The sequence below is a fragment of the Canis lupus genome, chromosome 32 (assembly GCF_048164855.1).
Source record: "Canis lupus baileyi chromosome 32, mCanLup2.hap1, whole genome shotgun sequence".
NCBI lineage: Eukaryota > Metazoa > Chordata > Mammalia > Carnivora > Canidae > Canis > Canis lupus.
Window position 1 is genome coordinate 42,943,600 of NC_132869.1, and position 19,901 is coordinate 42,963,500.

Sequence of the window (19,901 nt, forward strand, 5' to 3'; positions counted from 1 at the left end):
GAGATCATGACCTGAGCTGAAGGCAGACGCTTAACTGACTGAGTCACTTGTGTGCACATAGCTATATTTTTTTTGTAGTTGCCTTTTTTTTTTAAATCAAGTTGAATAAGTTCTATATTATTGTTTGTTTATTTTTTTTATTTTTTTTTTAATTTTTATTTATTTATGATAGTCACAGAGAGAGAGAGAGAGGCAGAGACACAGGCAGAGGGAGAAGCAGGCTCCATGCACCGGGAGCCCGACGTGGGATTCGATCCAGGGTCTCCAGGATCGCGCCCTGGGCCAAAGGCAGGCGCCAAACCGCTGCGCCACCCAGGGATCCCTTATTGTTTGTTTAATAAGTTTTTCTCACAAATGGGTATTGGATTTTATGAAATACTTTTTCTGTATCAGTTAATGGGATCATATGATTTTCCTTGTTTAGTCTGTTGACAGCAGTGGATTACATTGATTTTTTTGAAATTTGAGACAGGTTTGCATATACCTGAAATTAATTCCACTTGATTATGGCTTGTAATTCTTTTTATATATTACTAGATTTGATATGCCCATATTTTGTTGATGATTTTTTACATCTAAGTTCATGAGAAATATAGTTATTTTTATTTGTATGTATTGTCTTTATGTGTTTTTGTATTGAGGTAAAACTGGCCTAGAAGTCTCCAAATAGGGCAGCCCTGGTGGCTCAGCCGTTTAGTGCTGCCTTTGGCCCAGGGTGTGATCCTGGAGACCTGGGATCGAGTCCCACATCAGGCTCTGTGATGGAGCCTGCTTCTCCCTCTGCCTGTGTCTCTGCCTCTCTCTCTCTGTGTCTTACGAATACATAAATAAAATCTTTTTTTTTTTTTAAAGAAGTCTTCAGGTATAATTGTAGATTCTTGTCTTTTTCCTTTCAGCCTTATTAGCTTTTTCTCTGTGTATCTTGAATTTCTGTTGTTTGATGTGTACGTATTTAGGGGTGTATATCTTCATTGTAGAATGCTTTTATCATCATATAATGTGTTTTTATTTCTTTAGTTAATTTCTTTACTCTGACATCTACTGTATCTGAAATTAATATAACTACTCCTGCTTTCCTTGTTAATATTTGCATGGTGCATCTTTTTCCATCCTTTCAGTTTGAATTTACCTATGACCTTGTATTTAAGTGATTTCTTATAGATTACATATAATTCAAGTGTATTTATTAATATACTGTGCTAATCTTTGTCATTTTGTATATTTAGACATGTTATAAAGTAATTATTGGTATTGTTACGGTAGGGTATAGGTATGTCATTTTATTATTTTCCTGTTTTCTCTGCTTCTCTTTCCACTGTTTCCTATTTCTTGCTTTCTTATGGGTAAAAAACATTTTTTTATGATTCCATGTTGACTGATTTATAGTGTTTTGGAGTATATTGATTTGTATAGGTTTTTCTTTTATAGTTGTTGCCTTAGGTATTATATTGTAATACATGTAGGTATTACATGTATTACATTATACATATATAAGTTATCATTACTGGCTTTGGTGTTTACCACTGTGAGTGAAATGTAAAAACCTTCTCATTGGTTCCCTTTATTCTGTCTACTTTAAGTGTAATTGTCTTAATTATATTGTTTCCTACATCAAAATGGCATTTTAATTTTTTGTTTTATTTTCAAACATGATTCAATAAAATGAGAAGAGTAGTTTATTTACCTCCATTTTTACTCATTTCAGTATTCTTTTCTGTTTGATTTTTATTTTTTTTAACCTCTTACTCGTTTTTCTTTAGGAGGCTTCCTTTAGCCATTCTTCAATGGCAGGTTTGCTACTGATATATTCTTAGAGTTTTTGCTTCATCTGAGACTGCCTTTATGTACTCTTCATTCCTGAGGGATAGTTTCCCTGAATATAGAATTTGCAGTTGATAGTTCTTTCAGTCCCTGAAAAATGTGCCACTTCTACCTCACCAGCAGTTGTTTCAGATGAGAAATCTGCTGTCATTAGAATTTATGTTGCTCCATGGATATTTTTCCCTGCGCTGCTTTAAATAATTTTCCTTTGTTTTTCAGTGGTTTAATTATGATGTGTCTTAGCCTGGATTTGGAGGGATATATTTCCTAGTTTCTTGAATCTGTAGTTTTAGGTCTTTCACTAAGTTTGGCTAGTTTTCGTTCATTCTTTCTTCAAATATCTTTTTAGTTCTACGTTCTCTCTCCTTCCCTTCTGGGACTCTGATGACACATGTTACCTCTTTTATTGGCCCAGAGGCCCGTGAGATTCTGGTCTTGGTCCCAGTGACATTTTCCCAGCAAAATCGGGGCACTGCCTTTTACTGTCTCCTTGGCTCATACTGGTGATATAAACTCATCTCTTTTTTGGGCTCCACTGAACTAGGGAGGGGCAAAATGAAGGGAGGACCAACTCACACCATCTTGTTGCTGTAGAGTAAGGTGGAATCTTACTTCCCTTCTTGACCCTTCTGGCATCACGGCAAGGGGAAGGGACATGCACATTCCAAGTAAATCTGCCTTCCAGCACTTTGTTTTATTGTATTGATGCTAGCTGAGTAGGCATTCATCTTTCTACAGGGATCTGTTGATACTTGTGGAGGGGGAGAATAGAATGTTGACTAGTCCTATTTCACACTATGCTTTGCTGAATGGAAGTGAAGGCTGTGCTCACCATTGGGCCCTGCTGACCCTAGGGGTAGAGAGGACCACTGCCTACCAGTATTGACTAATACTGCTTCATTCATTCTTATTTCTGCTCAGTGGGAATGGAGGTTCATCTTCCCACTGGGCCACACTGACAGTAGGGGTGGGGAAAAGTGGAGTGATGAACAAATCTAGTTCTTGCTGTCTTATTTAGTCTTGTTAATACTGGTGGGAGGTGGAAGTTCTGCTCACCATTCAGCTTTGCTGACACTACTTTGGTGGGGGGATTGGAGCACTATCTGCTTCTGCTAGGTGAAAGTGGAACTTCAGCTCCCTGTTTACCCTATTGAAACTATAGACAGCAGGGTTTCTACTGATCTTTGGCTGGAATAGAGTGAATATAGTCAAAAAGATTTGCTGTTTTGTTAGGCTGCTCTTTTCCCTGTCCTGTGTCTTGGCAAAACAGGTTTTGCTCATGCTTATTTTGTTTATGCCTGTTGGCCATTCTGGGTTGGAGACTTGTATAGCGTCCTGTTTGGAGTACGATAAGAGAACTAGAGAACTCACTGCTGTGCAGCTTTTAAAGTCTCAGGGTCTCTTGGCAGTCCTCCTACTTCTTTCTGTCTCTTAAAATCTTCCTAAGCTTATTTTATGTATTTTTTCCAGGGGGTTCTGTTGTACAAAGGAGGACCTGGAGATGAAGGTGGTCTACTCCATCTTGGTCAGAACTGGAAGTCTTCATATTAATTTTGAAAGACTGCAATTAGCCTATAAAATTTAAAAATTATAGCTATATGCATCACTATAAACATATATACCTCACGTTGTGACATTTTCAAACATTTTAGTGGAAGATTCTTACTTATTTTAGGCAATTTTGCTGTGTGAACTTTGGACACAGATCTTCAGTTTCCTTGTATGTGTGGTGAAATAATTGGATTAGATCTGCTAGGTTTCCTTCGATTAACGGTATGTGGTCTTAGGATCATTGAAATTGTTTTTGCTGCTGTTGTTGTTGTTAAATGTATGTTATTAGTACTAGAATAGATGAAAGGACTTGGATTTTGAAGATAGGCCTGTTTGGATTCTGAAAGTTAGGCAGTTTTTATGTAACCATTGGGACACCAGAACCAATTTGCCTAGACTTGCATTGTGGTTTTACCATTTCTGGGTAATCTCTCTTTGTCTCATTTTTCTGAAAGACAGGTGGGGTAAATGAAATGACAAATGATAGATTTTATCAATGATAAATTTGGGATGATAGTACTGGTATTACAGGGTTGTGAAAATTAAGTTATTCTATGTAAAACACTTGGAACAGTATTAGCATATGGTAAACACTGTATAAATGTTTATTTATAAACATATACTTTCTGCATCTGTGGCCTTATGTCAGTCTTAATCTGAATCTCAGTTTTGTCAGTTGTAAAATAGGGAAAATTTACCTACCCCACAGTATGGTTATATATTAGATGTCACACGTGCAAATACACAGACACTACACCTCGCATGATAATTAGTATCATGTTTGTATATTAGTTACATTCAATGGGAATTAGATTGGAAAATATTTTTATTTTGTATGTTTTTGAAAATATTTATCATCTAAAGGAATCTTGATTTATTTCCATCCCTCAATTGCATAGAACGGAAAGATGCTGAAGGATGGGAGACTGTTCAAAGAGGAAGGCCTGTTCGTTCACGATCAACAGCAGTGATGACAAAAGTTTCAGTAGCAACAGAAACATTAAAGTCAAAGGATGACAGCGATAAAGAAAATATACGTCTTTTACCTGATGAAAGCATACAGAAAGGTGAATTTGCTGGAGATGGATCTTCTAAAACTACAGAATCTCGGTCTAAAGACTCCTTACAATCTTTTGACCATCCTCTTGCTGAAAGGACCCAGGTAGTACCTTCTGAAAATCCTTTTACTGCCTTTTTATAAGGGATATGTCTATACTGGAATGTCTGTTTTCCTACTCCGTTTTAAACTTTTTATTATAAAATATTTCAGATCTCCAGAAAAGTTGCAAGAATGAACAATGAATCTTCCTTTTACCTTTACTTAGATTCACAGATTAATGTTTTGCCTCATTTTTTTCTTCTCTCTTCATATTGATACATCACAAACACATATTGTATGCTAAACATTTGAGAGTAATATGCATACATCATAACCATTCACCTTTAAATATAGCACATATCTCCAAGGAATAAAGAAACTTTTTAAATTATGTTAATTGTAAAATTCAGGGAATTTGGCATCTATATAGTGTTTTCATCTAATTTATAATTCATATTCATGTCCCATTCTATTTCCATATAGAATATTTTCCCTGAGCCAGGATCCAATCTAGAATCACACATTGTATTTAGTTTTGTTTTTTTAACATCTTACACCTGGGAAAGGTTTTCAATTTATCTTTGTATTTCACTGTTAGTTTTTGAAGAATACATTTCAGTTTTTTTTTTTTTTTTTTTTTTGTAGAATGTCTTTCAGTTAGTTCATTATCCAAGTTAGCTTATGCATTTTTGACAGAAATAAAGTGTTTGCCCTTGGTGAGCATTTATAGGCATATGATATTAATTTGCCCAAATTTCTTGATTACTTGTTTTAAGTGTTATTCTATTTCTTCATTTGGAGTGTTATTAAAAATGGTGATGAACATAAGGATCATTTTGGAATTGCTCTCCTTTTATGTCCTCCAATTCAAGTGTAGAGTAATTTACTAATATTTAATACAATTATTTAAAGCTGATACTCTCAGCATTTATGTTCTTAGTCCATTTTAATTTATTTTACCTATTTGATGAAGGAAGGAATTTTTCAGGTATTTGCTTATGTAAAGATTCATGTGCAATTAATATAATTTTATGCAGAACAAAATGTAAGACATTATTTGATAGGATACAGGGGCTAAGTAAAAAAGTTTTAAAATTGTTAAAATATTTCTCAGTTTATAATATCTTCTTTTTAAAGTTTTTTTCTTTTTTACCTCTAGGATATTTGTTTATATTGAAAACTGTATTCAACTTCCATGTTTTTCTTAATGATGATAATGGGTCTTAATTGTACATTGCTCCTGATGTTCTGTAACCCCTGAATATATATGTGCCTATGTGCAATTGAAAACTTCTTATGATTGGTATCTTATGTTGCCTTTTAATTTCCCACATTATGGAGCAGAGTCCTAGACACAGGAAATAGTCAGTACTTTTGTAGGATATACCTTTAAGAAACTTCAATATAGGTAAACTTGATGAAGAAATCTCTCTTTTTTTAAAATTTGGTTTTCTTTTCTTTTTTTAAGAGATTTATTTATTTATTAGAGAGCAAGCAAATGAGGCTGTGTGAATGGCAGGGAGGGGCAGAGGGAGAAGGAGAGAATCTCAACCAGACTCCCCTGCTGAGCACAGAGCCCTACCTAGGGCTTGATCTCACAATCCTGAGGACATGACCTGAACTGAAATCAAGAGTCAGACACCTAAGCTTCTGAGCCACCCAGGTGCCCCAAGAAACCTTTAAATCACTTAACATATAGTTCACCTTCATTCATCCTCATTTTTATGGCCTCTACTTGGGACTGCATTTAGGTAATAGCATTTTTAATTTTAGTCTGACTAGATTTTAGTTCTTTAACCTCTACAGTAAAGGATTCTTTAGCGTATTCTATGCTTTTTTCCAAGCCCAGGTAGTATCTTTATAATCATTGTTTTAAATTCTAGTTCAGACATCTTATTTATATATGTATTGATTAAATCCCTGGCAGTGAGTGCTGCCTCTTGCTCTTACTTTTGGGATGAATTTCTCAGTCTTGTCATTTTGTCTAGTAAAGGAGAGAAAGGAAAGAAAGGAAGGAAGGAAGGAGGGAAGGAAGGAAGGAAGGAAGGAAGGAAGGAAGGAAGGAAAAAAAAATAATAGCAACAAAGACAATAGAAAAAAAACCCCACGTAACACCTAGCATTTTTGCTAAAATACATTTTGGCTATAAAATTTTACAATATAATAATTATACTGGTTTTGTGTAATGAAGAAACTTACATGATTTGAGATTTTAGGAATAATCCATACATACAGCTTTTGAGTAATTAATGTATTGCTAAAATATTCCAATATAAAAAGTTAATTGCTGTTGGTATCCAAGCTTATTTTTAACATTTGTTCTCACTGTCATTCTAAAAATGGAATTAGCATATTTATATATTTTTTCAACATTACTTTATAGTTTCACTTTGATTTTGTTGTATAAATGATACTGATTTTTTTAATAAACAGAGTTGACTATATTGTAAACATCAGTAATGCTAATATAAATATTGCCAAGAAGATTATAAACTATGGTGACTAATGTATAGATAATGTCAATAGTAATGTAAACAATGTGATACAACTTAAATAATACATGAAAATCAACACTTTGAGACACTTTTAAGTTTTGACCAATAGTAGAATTTTTATAGTTTATAAGACTTGACAAAGTTTAATATTTATATAAATAGTTAATCAAACTGGGAGTTTTATAGCCACTGCCATGTTTACCTAAAGTTTATTTAAATAGTGATGTGAGTGGCCTTTAAATTCACAATTTTAGATTTTAATTCTACTTGGAGCTCATTACTCTGAATATAATTGGAAAACATAGCATTCTTTCTGTGTTCTGTTATAAAGTGAAAATAAAAACTTTTTTTTTTTTAAAAAAAAAACTTGTTTCTATTTACTAGAATGGAATGTTAAAAAATGGATATGTCTTTGGCTTAAGATAGTATTTTATTTGACTTAGATAATTTTCCTATTTCTATTCATGTGTTAAATATTCCTAAAGGGTAATGAGGAGGATATGGAAATCTAGATAGGAATTATATAATGAATGAGACTTCATGCTCAGATACACTATACTTTTTCTCGTATTTCTCTTTTAGATCTGAGAATTGGTTTTGTGTACCATGTGGTTTTATGTGAAAGATACTTTCAGGTTTGTTAATGTTATATTCAGCAAGTGTCATGTTTTGAATAAAGTGCCCTCAAAGTGGATATTTTGTTGAAAAATGCCTTCATTTGATATTAGACAGACAACTTTTGGAAAAACCATGTAAATACCTTTAGTTATTTAAATATAAGACAGTATTCTACTTGTGACTAGAATTTCTTTTGTGAGGTATGTAAAGTACTCATCAAGAATCAGCTTACTCAAAGAAAATGTAATTATAATATAGCTTAATTTCATAAAGCATTTCAGACAGTGCTCTATACATACATAGTATGTGTGCAAATAAAATTCATGGCTGCTTAATTTTTTTTCTTTTTTTAAACTGGAAACATAACAAGAAAATCCAACTAAGTTGTCTCTCAGCAAGTTAACTACTGCTTTAGTTGATAGATTCATGGTAGGCATAATCAGTTTTTCTACAATGGTGTAGTTTGTATTTTCTATTACCTCTGATTCATCCTGTAAATGTGTTTTCTTAGTTCACAGTGAGTACATTGGACGATGTCAAGAACTCTGGCAGTAGTACTTTACAAGACAGTTCTGTGGGAACTTCTGAAATACCTGGTGTTCACATTGATACAGAGTGTGTTTCAGTTACTCAACAAGCTGACACACCTCCTTCACAAGCAAATGACGTGCTTTCATCAGAGAAAGCGGGGATAGAAAGTGAAATGGACCCTTCAGATATTTCAAATGTGAGTGCTGCTAACTTGGTAAGAACAACTTATCAGAATTGTGAGTAAATATATTAAAAGGGCATAAACCCTAATAATAATAAATTGTGTTGTGTATTATTTTACATTTTATAAAGCATTTTATATGTTATTTCATTTTAACATTTTATTCTTATAACAAGCTTTTGATACAGTTAAGATTCTTCTTGTTTTGTAGAGGAAAAAAAATGAGACTATCCAAGTTAAATAACTATTGCTAAAATCATTCAGTTTGTGATTTGATCGAATGTTCTTTAGTCTGGCACTAAGAAACTAAACCAGTAATGATAAAGTCTTCTATGCAACATCTGGTACTCTGATGGATGGGACATGCTGCTTACTGGACTTTTGAAAATTCTCGTTATACTTTAGACAGCCTCTATCATTTGTGTGGAGTTGGTCGATGAAATTTATCTACCATTGCTATTGCAGAATCTTTAAGAATGTATTGATTTGGAATTATAGGTTTATGTTTTTGGATGACTGCTTATTTGTCCTCATGTCTTTCGGTTTCCCACTTGAGTATTAAGATACTAGATGTGACAGTATTCCAGAATGGGTCATTCTAGCTTAAATGTAACTTTTAAAAGAAATAGGCATATATAAAAAGTTGTTGAGAAAAATTACTCAAATTTTATTTTTTAAGTGACCACTGTTATACTATAGTTTCCTTCAAAACTTAATGCCTTATCATGCTGAAAGATGTTATGAACAGATGGTGTTAGACCAAATTACACATCTTATAGAGATAATAACATTACATGTAAATGAAGCTTGATAAGTGTTAAGGGAAAAAGAAGGGTAACAGTAACAAGAAAAACATTTAAATTTTAAAAATAAGGAGTTGTATTTTAACTTGACTCTTACTGTGACTGTTTTTAAATGTTGAATATAGTTATGGTCATATAAATACTAGGCGTAATGTATGGGATAGATATTGGTCATTTTTGTATTTTTAATTTTCATAGCTAGATATCACATTAAATTATTTTGTGAATTGATTCTGTGAGAATCAAATTTCGAAAGAGGACAAAGGTCCCATACTTAAATAAGCATTAAATAATTATTTAAAAGTTCTTACTTCATCTATTTTATTTTGATCACGTATGTAAATAGCTTGTGGTAGAATATTAAAAACTCTTGGTTACTTAAGGATCAGATTTACACACTTTATATACTATGCTTTAAATATGAATATTAGTACGTTTTTAGAGTACTTGAGGAACTTTCTTTAAAAAACTAGTTTTTGGATTTGCCTTGGCAGAGATTAAGTCTTTGGTTTGCTCTAGGTATGTACCTCTTTAGGTTCTGCAGTGATGAGACAACTGTCTTCTTTTCTTTCTTAGTACAGTATCATCATGTAGCTGGTTAAAGGTAAAAATTCTGCAATTCTCGTATTTAACAGAAATTTTGGTGAAAAATGGCTTAGAACCTTCCTATTTAACGTCAACTTTTGCCACTATTGTAAAAATGTGCTAATATAAAATGTAGCTACAGTGGATCTATGTTTTTAGATTTACTAAAATTTCAAATTTTAATGAAATTTGGAAATTAAAAAAATACTGTGTGTAGATATTTATTTGACTTTCACAGTGTGAAAAATAGCACAAGTTGGACATGAATAATTGAATCGTTTTAATCATTAATTAAAATCTTTTCAGGTCTTCAGAGACTAAATAGAAATGTACTCTGGGGAAGATACAATTGAAAAAGCCAATAGGTTTATGGGAGAACTTACTTTCTGCAAAGTTAAATATATTCAACTTTAATATTTGGATTTTTAAATTGTTCTTAAGTTGTAAGGTCTTTGTTGCACATTAACAATAGTCAGTGCCTACGCTCCTCTCCAGACCAATTCCATTCTAAGTTGGGGCTCAAGCATTTGCATATTTTAATTCCTCTCTTGAGATATACTTGATTTTCAGTGAACTTCACATATCTAAAATATACAAATTGTTAGAATTTTGATGTGTTTATATCTATAAAAATATCACTACAATCAAGAAAGTGAACATACTGATTGCCTCCAGAAGTTTTCAGATTTCCCTTGGCAATCCCTCCTTTCTGTTCTTCCCTGTATTTCCTTCCCAGGTCATCGCTGTCATTATATATTGATTGACATTTTCAGAATCTTATGTAAATGGAATAATATAATCTTTTGTTTGGCTTTTTTTCCTCAGCATGATTATTTTGAGGTTCATCCATGTAGTTGTGTGTCCCAATAGTTCATACTTTTTATGGTCTTTTGTCATAATTCAGTTAGACACATGTAGCAGAGTATGTTGATTCCTTCAGTTGTGGACACGTTTGAGTCATTTTCAGTTTCTCTGTTATGAGTAGTGGCACCATGAATGTTTGTCTTTGTTTTGAACATATGTTTTCATTCCTTCTACAAAAATACCTAGAGGTCAGTTTTGTTGATAATATTTTTCAGGTCTCCTAGATCCGTGCCAGTTTTCTATACATGTTCTATCAGTTGAGAAAGGGGTATTGAAAGCTCTGAATATATCTGTGAAACTGTTTCTTTTTATTTTTTTAAACAACTTTATTGAGATAAAATGTATATAACACACAGTTTACCCATTTTAATTTTACAATTCAGTATTTTTCAGTATATTTACAGAGTTGTACAACAATCATCACGATCAATTTTAGGCCACTTTCATTACTACGAAAGAAACCCAGTATCCATCAGCAGTCCCTCCCTTCATCCCACCCTTCCAACCCTAGATAGCCACAGATCTGCTTTCTGTCTCATAGATTTGTCTGTTCTGAACATTCCATGGAAATGGAATATAACATGTGGTGTTTTGTGACTGGCTTCTTTCCCTGGGCATGATGTTTTTAAGACTCAGTACTTCATTCCCTTTTGTGGCCAAATAATATTCCATTGTATGAATATGCCACATGTTATCCATTCTTCAGATGATGGACATTTGGACTGTCTCCATTTTCTGGCTGTTATAAATAATGCTGCTTTAAATATTTGTATATGTTTTTGTGTGGATATTTGGTTTCATTTCTCTGGGGTAAATATCAAAGAGTGGAATTGTTGGGTCATATGGTAACTTTATGTTTAAACTTTTTGAGGAATTATTAGACTATTTTCTAAAATGGCAGCACTGTTTTCCATTCCCATTAAATTATTTACTTTTGTAGTTCAATCCATTTTTGCTTCATGTATTTTGAAGCCCTGTTATTAAGTCCATACATGTTTAGGTTTGTTTTGTCTTTTTGATGAAAGAACCCTTTTATCATTATGAAATGACCATTTTTAAAAAATCTCTCTTGATACTTTTGCTCTGAAATCTGTGCCTGATATTAATACTTTAGTTTTCTTTTGATTGGTGTTAGCATTGTAGCACTTTCATTTGTAATCTGTTTGTAATCTGAGATTTCAGTTAAGTTTCTTTTGGGCAGCATATGTTTGGGTCTTGCTTTTTATCCAGTTTGACAATCTCTATTAATTGAGGTATTTAGACTATTCTGGTCTAAACTATTGATTATTGATATAGTTCATATAAATATACCATCTTAGTATTTGTCTTCTCTCTGACTCATCTTTTCTTCACCCCCTTTTTCTTCTCCTTCTCCCTTCTTTTGGATTAATTATGTTTGATAATTCTAATTTATCTCCTTTGTTGGCTTATTAGTCACAATTCTTTGTTTCGTTATTTTAGTGTTTACTTTAGAGTTTCTAATACACATTTGTAGCTTATCATATGGATTTATTAATGATTTAGATGCATATTATTTGTATTTTTTCTAATGCATGTTTTTAAGTGATATATATGTTACATATGCTCAGAAAATAATATCACCATTTCAGAATAAAATCTTTCTGTGTTCCATTTATAGTATTTTTCTTCTGTTTTAAAGATATTTTCTCTACAACTGTTTTGAATTTTGGCACTCAAACTAAATTCATACTTTGATATTAATAATACCTGTTATTTGTGTAACTTTACAGTTTCTCATACACAGTAGTCTGATAAATAAGGTAAGTCATAGATTATTGTACTATTTATGGAATACAAAATAGGCTTTTGGTTTTAAGAAGTTTTCAAGTCACACAGGTAGCAAGTGGTTGAACCTATAGTGAACCCCATGTTTTGTAATTCCAGATCAATGTTATTCTTTGTATACTGTTATATATCATTAACAAATGAAGAAAGAAATGATTACTTAACTTTCCAATCAACTGATGATTCTTTTGTGTGTTTGTTTTTAACTTTATAGTCAATGGCAGAAGTTCTTGCTAAAAAAGAAGAGCTAGCAGATCGTCTAGAAAAGGCTAACGAAGAAGCCATTGCCAGTGCCATTGCTGAAGAGGAGCAGTTAACCAGAGAAATTGAAGCAGAGGAAAACAATGATATTAATATTGAAACTGACAATGACAGTGATTTTTCTGTGAGCTTTAATTTTTTAAATTTAATATTTTATTTTATTTTTTGTAATTCCACTGTAGTTAACATTCAGTATTATATTAGTGTTAGGTGTACAATATAGTGATTCAACAATTCTTTTTTTTAATAATAAATTTATTTTTTATTGGTATTCAATTTGATTCAACAATTCTCTACATTACTCAGTGCTCATCATGGTAAGTGTACTCTTAATCCCCTTCACCTATTTCATCCCTCCTTGCTGACCTCTGATATACTTTAAAGATTTTACTTATTTATTCATAAGAGACACACACAGAGAGAGAGAGAGGCAGAGACACAGGCAGAGGGAGAAGCAGGCTTCATGCAGGAAGCCCGATTCAGGACTTGATCCTCGGACTCCAGGATCATGCCCCTGGGCCAAAGGCAGATGCTCAACCGCTGAGCCACCCAGGGATCCCCTGATAATACTTTATTTTAAATGAGTACCCTCAGTTAAAGGTATTTTTCTTCCCAACAAGAACATTTTTTACTTGAAGCATACTTCAGAACATGTGATCTAAAAGATAGATATAAAATAATCTCTCCAAGAAAAATAGAACACCACGTTTTCTCTAAGTACACACAGAAGACGAATCCCCTGGCTAAGTCACATAAAAAGAGATATAACATATACTACAAATTTAAGAAGACTGAGATCGTACCAAGTATATTTTCTACCCACAATGGTACAAAACTAAAGATCAACAATAAAACAAAGTTGGAAAATCTATCATGTAAATATTAAATATCTAATGGGTAAATATTAAACAACACACTACTGAACAAGCAGTGTGCCAAATAGGAAATCAAATGGCAAATCAAAATCTGTCTCAAAACAAAAAAAAAGAAAACACAATGTTCCAAAACTTGTGCAGCAAAAGCAGATGTTAGAATGAAATTTATGCTATAAACACTTGTATTAAGAAAAATAGGGCACCTGGGTGGTTCAGTCGGTTAAGCACCTGCCTTCAGCTCAGGTCATGATCCCCTGGGTCCTGGGATTGAGTCCCATATCAGGCTCCCTGCTCTATGGGGAGTCTGCTTCTCTCTCTCCGTCTGCCTGCCACTCCCCCTGCTTGTGCTCTCTTTCTCTCTCTCTCTCAAATAAATAAACGATCTTTTAAAAAATACTTAAAATAAACAATTTAATGTTATACCACAAGGAACTAGAAAAAGAAACTTAGCTGAAATTTAGTAGAGGAGAGAGACAGCAAAGAAAAATCAAATAAAGAAAATAGAGACCAGAATGAACAATAACATAACATTGAAAGTCATGACTAGTATCCGCCCCCCAAAAAAAGAAACAAAATTGGCAATGCTTTAACTATTTTAACTAAGAAAAAAAAAAAAGAAGATTCAAAAGTCAAAATGAGAAATAGAAAACAATACAATTGATAATAGATTACTGTTAACAGTTATATACTAACAAATGAGATAACTTAGAAAAAAAACACAACAAACAGAGAATTCCTAAAAACACACAAGTTACCAAGATTGAATCATGAATCTTGAATCTGGGAAATAGGAAGTCTTCTTAAACCAGTAACAAGAATGAAAGTTGGAATTGGGAATCAGAAACTCTGAGCACAGAAAAGCCGAACATCACATGTTTTCATTGGTGAATTCTACCAAATATTTTTTTAAGATATTAATGAAAGTCTTTTTCAAAATCTTACAAATAATGGAATAGAGGGAACATGTTCAGAATCATTTCATGAGGTCAGTACTACCCTGATAGCAAAGCAGGATAAAAACAATACAAGAAAAAAAGTCTCTTTTGTCTGATATAAATATAAATGTTTTTCTACCCCCTCACTTGCAATCTGCAAGAGTCTTTAGGTCTCAAATGAGTCTCATGTAGGCAACATATAGATGGTTCTTATTTTTTTAATCCATTCTGACAACCTGAAGTGTTTGGTCCACTTACATTCAAAGTAATTATTGATAGGTACATACTTACTGCCATTTCATTACTTGTTGTTTCTTGAGATTTTCTCTAATCCTTTCTTATCTGTGTCACTTTTGGTCTCCTTTGCACTGAGAGAGTCCCCTTTAATAATTCTTGTAGGGTTGGTTTAGTGGTCATGAGCTCAAAAGCTATTTTTGTTTGTCCGAGAAACTCTTTATCTCTTCTTCTATTCTGAATAGTATATAGCCTTGTTGGATAGAGCATTCTTGGCTGTAGAGTTTTTTTTCATTTAGCATGTTTAGCATAATGCATGCCACTGTCTTCTGGCTTGACCGGTTTCTGTTGAGAAATCTCCAGCTAGTCTTACCGGTTTTCCCTTGTAAGTAAAGGACTTCCTTTGCCTTGCTGCTTTAAAAATTTTTTCTTATATCACTTATATAATATAGTGATAACTGTATTTTGCAAATTTAATTACAATATGTCTTGCTGTCCTGCTTTTGTTTCTCTTCTAAACCACATCTCTGTGCTTCCTACCTTCTTCATTGTGACCTCTTCTCTCCCTTTAGTTGTAGAGTTTGTCCTGTCAGTTTTCAGGCTGATTTCTGGGAGAATGATTTGATAGTTATCTAGTTGTGTTTGTGGGAATAGATGAGCTTAGGGATGAGTCTACTTCACTGACACCTTGGATTCTTTCTGTGAACGCTTAGAATTTTTAACATGCTTGTTCAAAAATTACATCTAGAAATAAAATTCTTAGGGCCAGGAAGACTTAGAATTCATACAAAAACAATAGGAAATCTCTCTCTCTTTTTTTTTTTTTTTTTGAAGCACTTTACCATTACACAGTTTTGTTTTTTTTTTTTTTTTTTAGTGTTTTTATGTATAGTACAGTTGACAAGTTGGAAGTTGTTATTCCCATTTTAAAAATAGATAAATTGAATCTTGGAAAAAGTAAGAACTCAACATTACTAAGATTGTAATTGCAGAGATTGAAATAGAATCTAAAGTAGTTTACTTTTTTCTTTCTGCTAGGAAAAGCAAACGAATGAGTGGGAAATATCAGAAAGGGAGACAGAACATGAGAGACACCTAACTCTGGGAAACGAACAAGGGATGGTGGAAAGGGACAAGGGCGGGGGTGGGGGTGACTGGGTGACGGGAACTGAGGGGGCACTTGATGGGATGAGCACTGGGTGTTATGCTATATGTTGGCAAATTGAACTCCAATTAAAAAAAATATGTAAAAAAACCACAAATGATATGTGCTTTACAATCACTAAGCACCCAGGATATATATATTTGATAAGAGGCACTTCTTTTTTTTTGTATATTTTTTTATGAGGGACTTCTTTGAGAATGAAAGTAACTATAAATGTTTTAAATATTTTTCTATGAAATTTTAATGCCCAGAGAATAATTTTGAGCTCTTCTCATGAATATGGCAGAGTTATGTGGTAATAGTATGAGGCCAATATGTTTCTTTTAAACTTGATTTGTCTTTGCTGTTAATGACAAGTAGGTTTATCTTCCTCTTAAAATGTATATACTATAGTATTTTAACTTGGCGATTACTGTAACTATAAGAGGTATATAGCTTTTTTCTGATTTTGAGCTCTTAAATGTATTAGTAATAGGTAGGAAAATTACATCTGCAGTTCATTTTTTAAGATTATAATTGTGTTTAATATTTGTTTTTCACTTTTCCTTATTACATTTTAGGCCAGCATGGGAAGTGGGAGTGTATCTTTCTGTGGTATGTCTATGGACTGGAATGATGTCCTTGCAGATTATGAAGGTATTTGTGTGTGTGTGTGTGTGTGTATGTATGCATGCTGTATTGTATGTGTAGCTAGAGAGATTTAGGGTAAATTATTATAGTTTATGTGTAAAATAAATAATTTGGAGGGGAATGCTAATGCCTTTTAAAAGTCTGTTCTCAAATGTTGGTTTTATAGAACTGTGTGGTTAAACAGTTATAGTAGTTTTCTTTTTTTCTGGGCAGCTCGTGAAACTTGGCGCCAAAATACATCATGGGGGGATATTGTAGAAGAGGAACCTGCTAGACCTCCAGGCCATGGAATTCACATGCATGAAAAACTTTCCTCACCATCTCGTAAAAGGTCTGGCCTTTGAAAATTAATTTGAAATGTTTCACAGGAGGGAAGCTAGTTACTCCTTTTTTTTTTTTTTTAAAGATTTTATTTATCTATTCATAACAGACACACAGAGAGGGAGAAAGAGAGGCAGAGACACAGGCAGAGGGAGAAGCAGGCTCCATGCAGGGAGCCTGATGCAGGACTCGATCCCGGGTCCCCAGGATCTGGCCCTGGGGTGAAGGTGGCGCTAATCCGCTGAGCCACCCAGGCTGCCCCGACTCCTGACTATTAAGTGGAGTTGCTGCACAACATTGTAAGGCACATTACTCAGGATAGTTACAGATACATTGAAAAGTGACAGAGTTTTCCTGAAATGTTAGGCCAAAATTAGCTTTGTATACTTTTTATATTTATTTTAAAAATGTTTAAGACTAAAGAAAATATTTTTGGCTTTATCATGTAAACATTTGTGTCTTCTGTCCATTTGTTTGTGTTAATAGAACAATTGCAGAATCTAAGAAGAAACATGAAGAAAAACAAATGAAAGCACAGCAGCTAAGGGAAAAGTTACGTGAAGAAAAAACATTAAAGCTTCAGAAATTATTAGAAAGGGTGAGTTTAATATTTAGAAATTCTGATAGCCTTAAATTGATGGGCTGATTTTTAACTTGACTTTTTTTTTTTTTTTTTTTTGGTGTAAGAGAAGCTAGTGCAACTATAAAAATAATTACATTTTCTTGGAAACCAAAGCATTTCTACCTATGGAATTACAGAGGGTTACCTGCAAAAAAGTAAAAAAAAATTGACGTTTCTAAATTAGCTAGTAATTTGATACTTGCAGAATTCGCATGGATTATTGAAGCTGTGCTTTGTCTTTTGCTGTTTTCATGGGGGGGGCGTTTCTTTGGGGAGTCTTGTGGACAGTGTAGGATGAGTTAGGATAGTTTTGAGCCTCAGATTATCAGTTTTGAAAAAGTGGGGCATTAATTGAATTTATAGAAGAGAGTCTTAGAGTATTTAAAATAGTGCCGCTTCTGAACAGTGATATAGTGGAAAGAACATGGGGTCTGGAAATGACCAATTAGTGGTCAAACCTTGGTTTTACATGATACCCTGGGCAAGTTATTCAACAATATTGCATTTCAGTTTCTTTATTTGTAAAATCACAATTATAACTATTGACTTCATATGATGATTGAATGTGGCAAGTATAACAGTATAGTGTTAGAATGGCTGTTACTCGTTATATAGTCATTGTTACTTTAATATGGCAGATATAGGCATGGACTGTATTAGTTATGTGTGCTATATAACAAATGACCTCAAAACTTAGCCACTTAAAACAGCAAATATTTATTACCTTACAATATCTGTGGGCAAGAAAACCAGGATTGCTTTGCCTAGTGATTTTTATTCAGAGTCTCTCATGAGTTTGCAGTCATGCTGTTAGCTGGGGTAGCCATCATTTGGAGCTGACGGGTCCACTTCTGGACTCACCCATGTGGTTGTAGGCAGGCCTCAGGTCCTCTTTACCAGTTGGCCATAGATTTCAGTTATTTGCCATGTGTGCATTTTAACAGCCCAAATGTCCTCGTGACATGGCTACTGGTTTCCTCACAGAAAATAGTCCAGGAGAGAGGGAGGAGAGGAGAGGGGGATGGAGACGAAGATAGAAGGAAAGAACAAATGAGCTGCCAAAACCATATTGCCTTCTATAACCTGACCTTGGAAGTGATGTGCTGTCACTTTTGCTGTATTCTATTGGTCAATTCCTGATACAGTGTGGGAGGGAATTACTCAAGGATCTGAATACCAAGTGATTGGGATCTCTGGAGCCATCTTGGAGTCTGCATACTACAAGAACCTATCACAACATGACAAAAGAGATGTGACTTGTATACTGTAGGTGAACTCCGTTGTTATCTTCTGGTACTAGGAAGGAGTACTTACATGCATAGCTGAAAAATATTTGCATTGGTATGCCTGGCTGGCTCAGTCGATGGCTCATGTGAGTGACTCTTGATCTCCAGGTTGTGAGTAGAAATTACTTAAAAATAAAATCTTGGGCAGCCCTGGTGGCCCAGCGGTTTAGTACCGCCTTCAGCCCGGGGTGTGATCCTGGAGACCTGGGATTGAGTCCCACGTCAGGCTCCCTGCATGGAGCCTGCTTCTCCTTCTGCCTGTGTCTCTGCTTCTCTCTCTCTCTCTCTCTCTGTCATGAATAAATAAATAAAATCTTTAAAAAAAATAAATCTTAAACACTATTTGTATTACTTATAACGTATATTTAAGTTTGGAAGGGATAGTTGGACTAAATAACCCAAATAGTTTTTATTCTTTTATTTTTTTAAAGATTTATTTATTTATTTATGATAGAGAGAGAGAGGCAGAGACACAGGAGGAGGGAAAAGCAGGCTCCATGCCGGGAGCCCGACTCGGGACTCGATCCCGGGACTCCAGGATTGCGCCCTGGGCCAAAAGCAGGCGCTAAACCGCTGAGCCATCCGGGGATCCCCCAAATAGTTTTTAAAATGAGGTGTAGTATAAGGTTCTGTTTAGTACAGCAGAAAAGTTGACTGAGAAAAGAAGGAAATCTGATTTTTCTCTCCACCTGAGTCTCAAGAATTTTCATTATTTTTATTTTAATCATTTGGAATGAATTGAAATGAAAAAACAGACCCCTTATTGTGCAGTTCTTTGAGAGTTAATATTTAGTTCTCCGCTTTAGGGAAATACTGTAACACAACTACAGCTTCCCCTCATTTTTTTTTTAACAGCTTCCCCTCTTGTTGTGCCTTTTTTTTTTTTTTAAGATTTTATTTATTTATTTGAGATAGAGGGCAAGTGAGCATGAGCTGAAGGAAGATGCTTAACTGACTGAGCCACCCAGAAGCCCCTTATTGTGTCCTTAAGACAAATTAAAATTATATAGTTTTTTTTTCTTATATAATATAACCTCCAAGTATTCATGCAAACAGAATAATAAATTCTTGAAATTCTACAATATGTTAGAGGATCTTTGGTTAAATTTTTCCATTAATATAAAAAAATTTTTTTCCATTAATCTAAGTATCTCTTTGATTAATTTTTTTATATTTTTAAAGATTTTATTTATTCATGAGAAACAGAGAGAGGCAGAG

The 19,901-nt window shown here is 33.7% G+C and overlaps 1 protein-coding gene across 10 annotated transcripts in view; it reads left to right on the forward strand.

Moving 5' to 3' along the window:
* The window catches only part of SCAPER (S-phase cyclin A associated protein in the ER), a 431,009-nt gene that overhangs the window by 88,085 nt on the left and 323,023 nt on the right, over positions 1-19,901 (forward strand). For 6 of the 10 annotated variants that reach the window (XM_072809831.1, XM_072809829.1, XM_072809834.1 and 3 more), the window contains 6 exons: positions 4,272-4,534; positions 8,096-8,329; positions 12,569-12,739; positions 16,385-16,460; positions 16,668-16,785; positions 17,262-17,373. In XM_072809831.1, coding sequence (XP_072665932.1) covers positions 4,272-4,534; positions 8,096-8,329; positions 12,569-12,739; positions 16,385-16,460; positions 16,668-16,785; positions 17,262-17,373 — 974 coding nt within the window. The remainder of the gene's footprint in view (positions 1-4,271; positions 4,535-8,095; positions 8,330-12,568; positions 12,740-16,384; positions 16,461-16,667; positions 16,786-17,261; positions 17,374-19,901) is intronic. The other 4 variants (XM_072809832.1, XM_072809836.1, XM_072809837.1 and 1 more) reach the window with 1 other exon arrangement.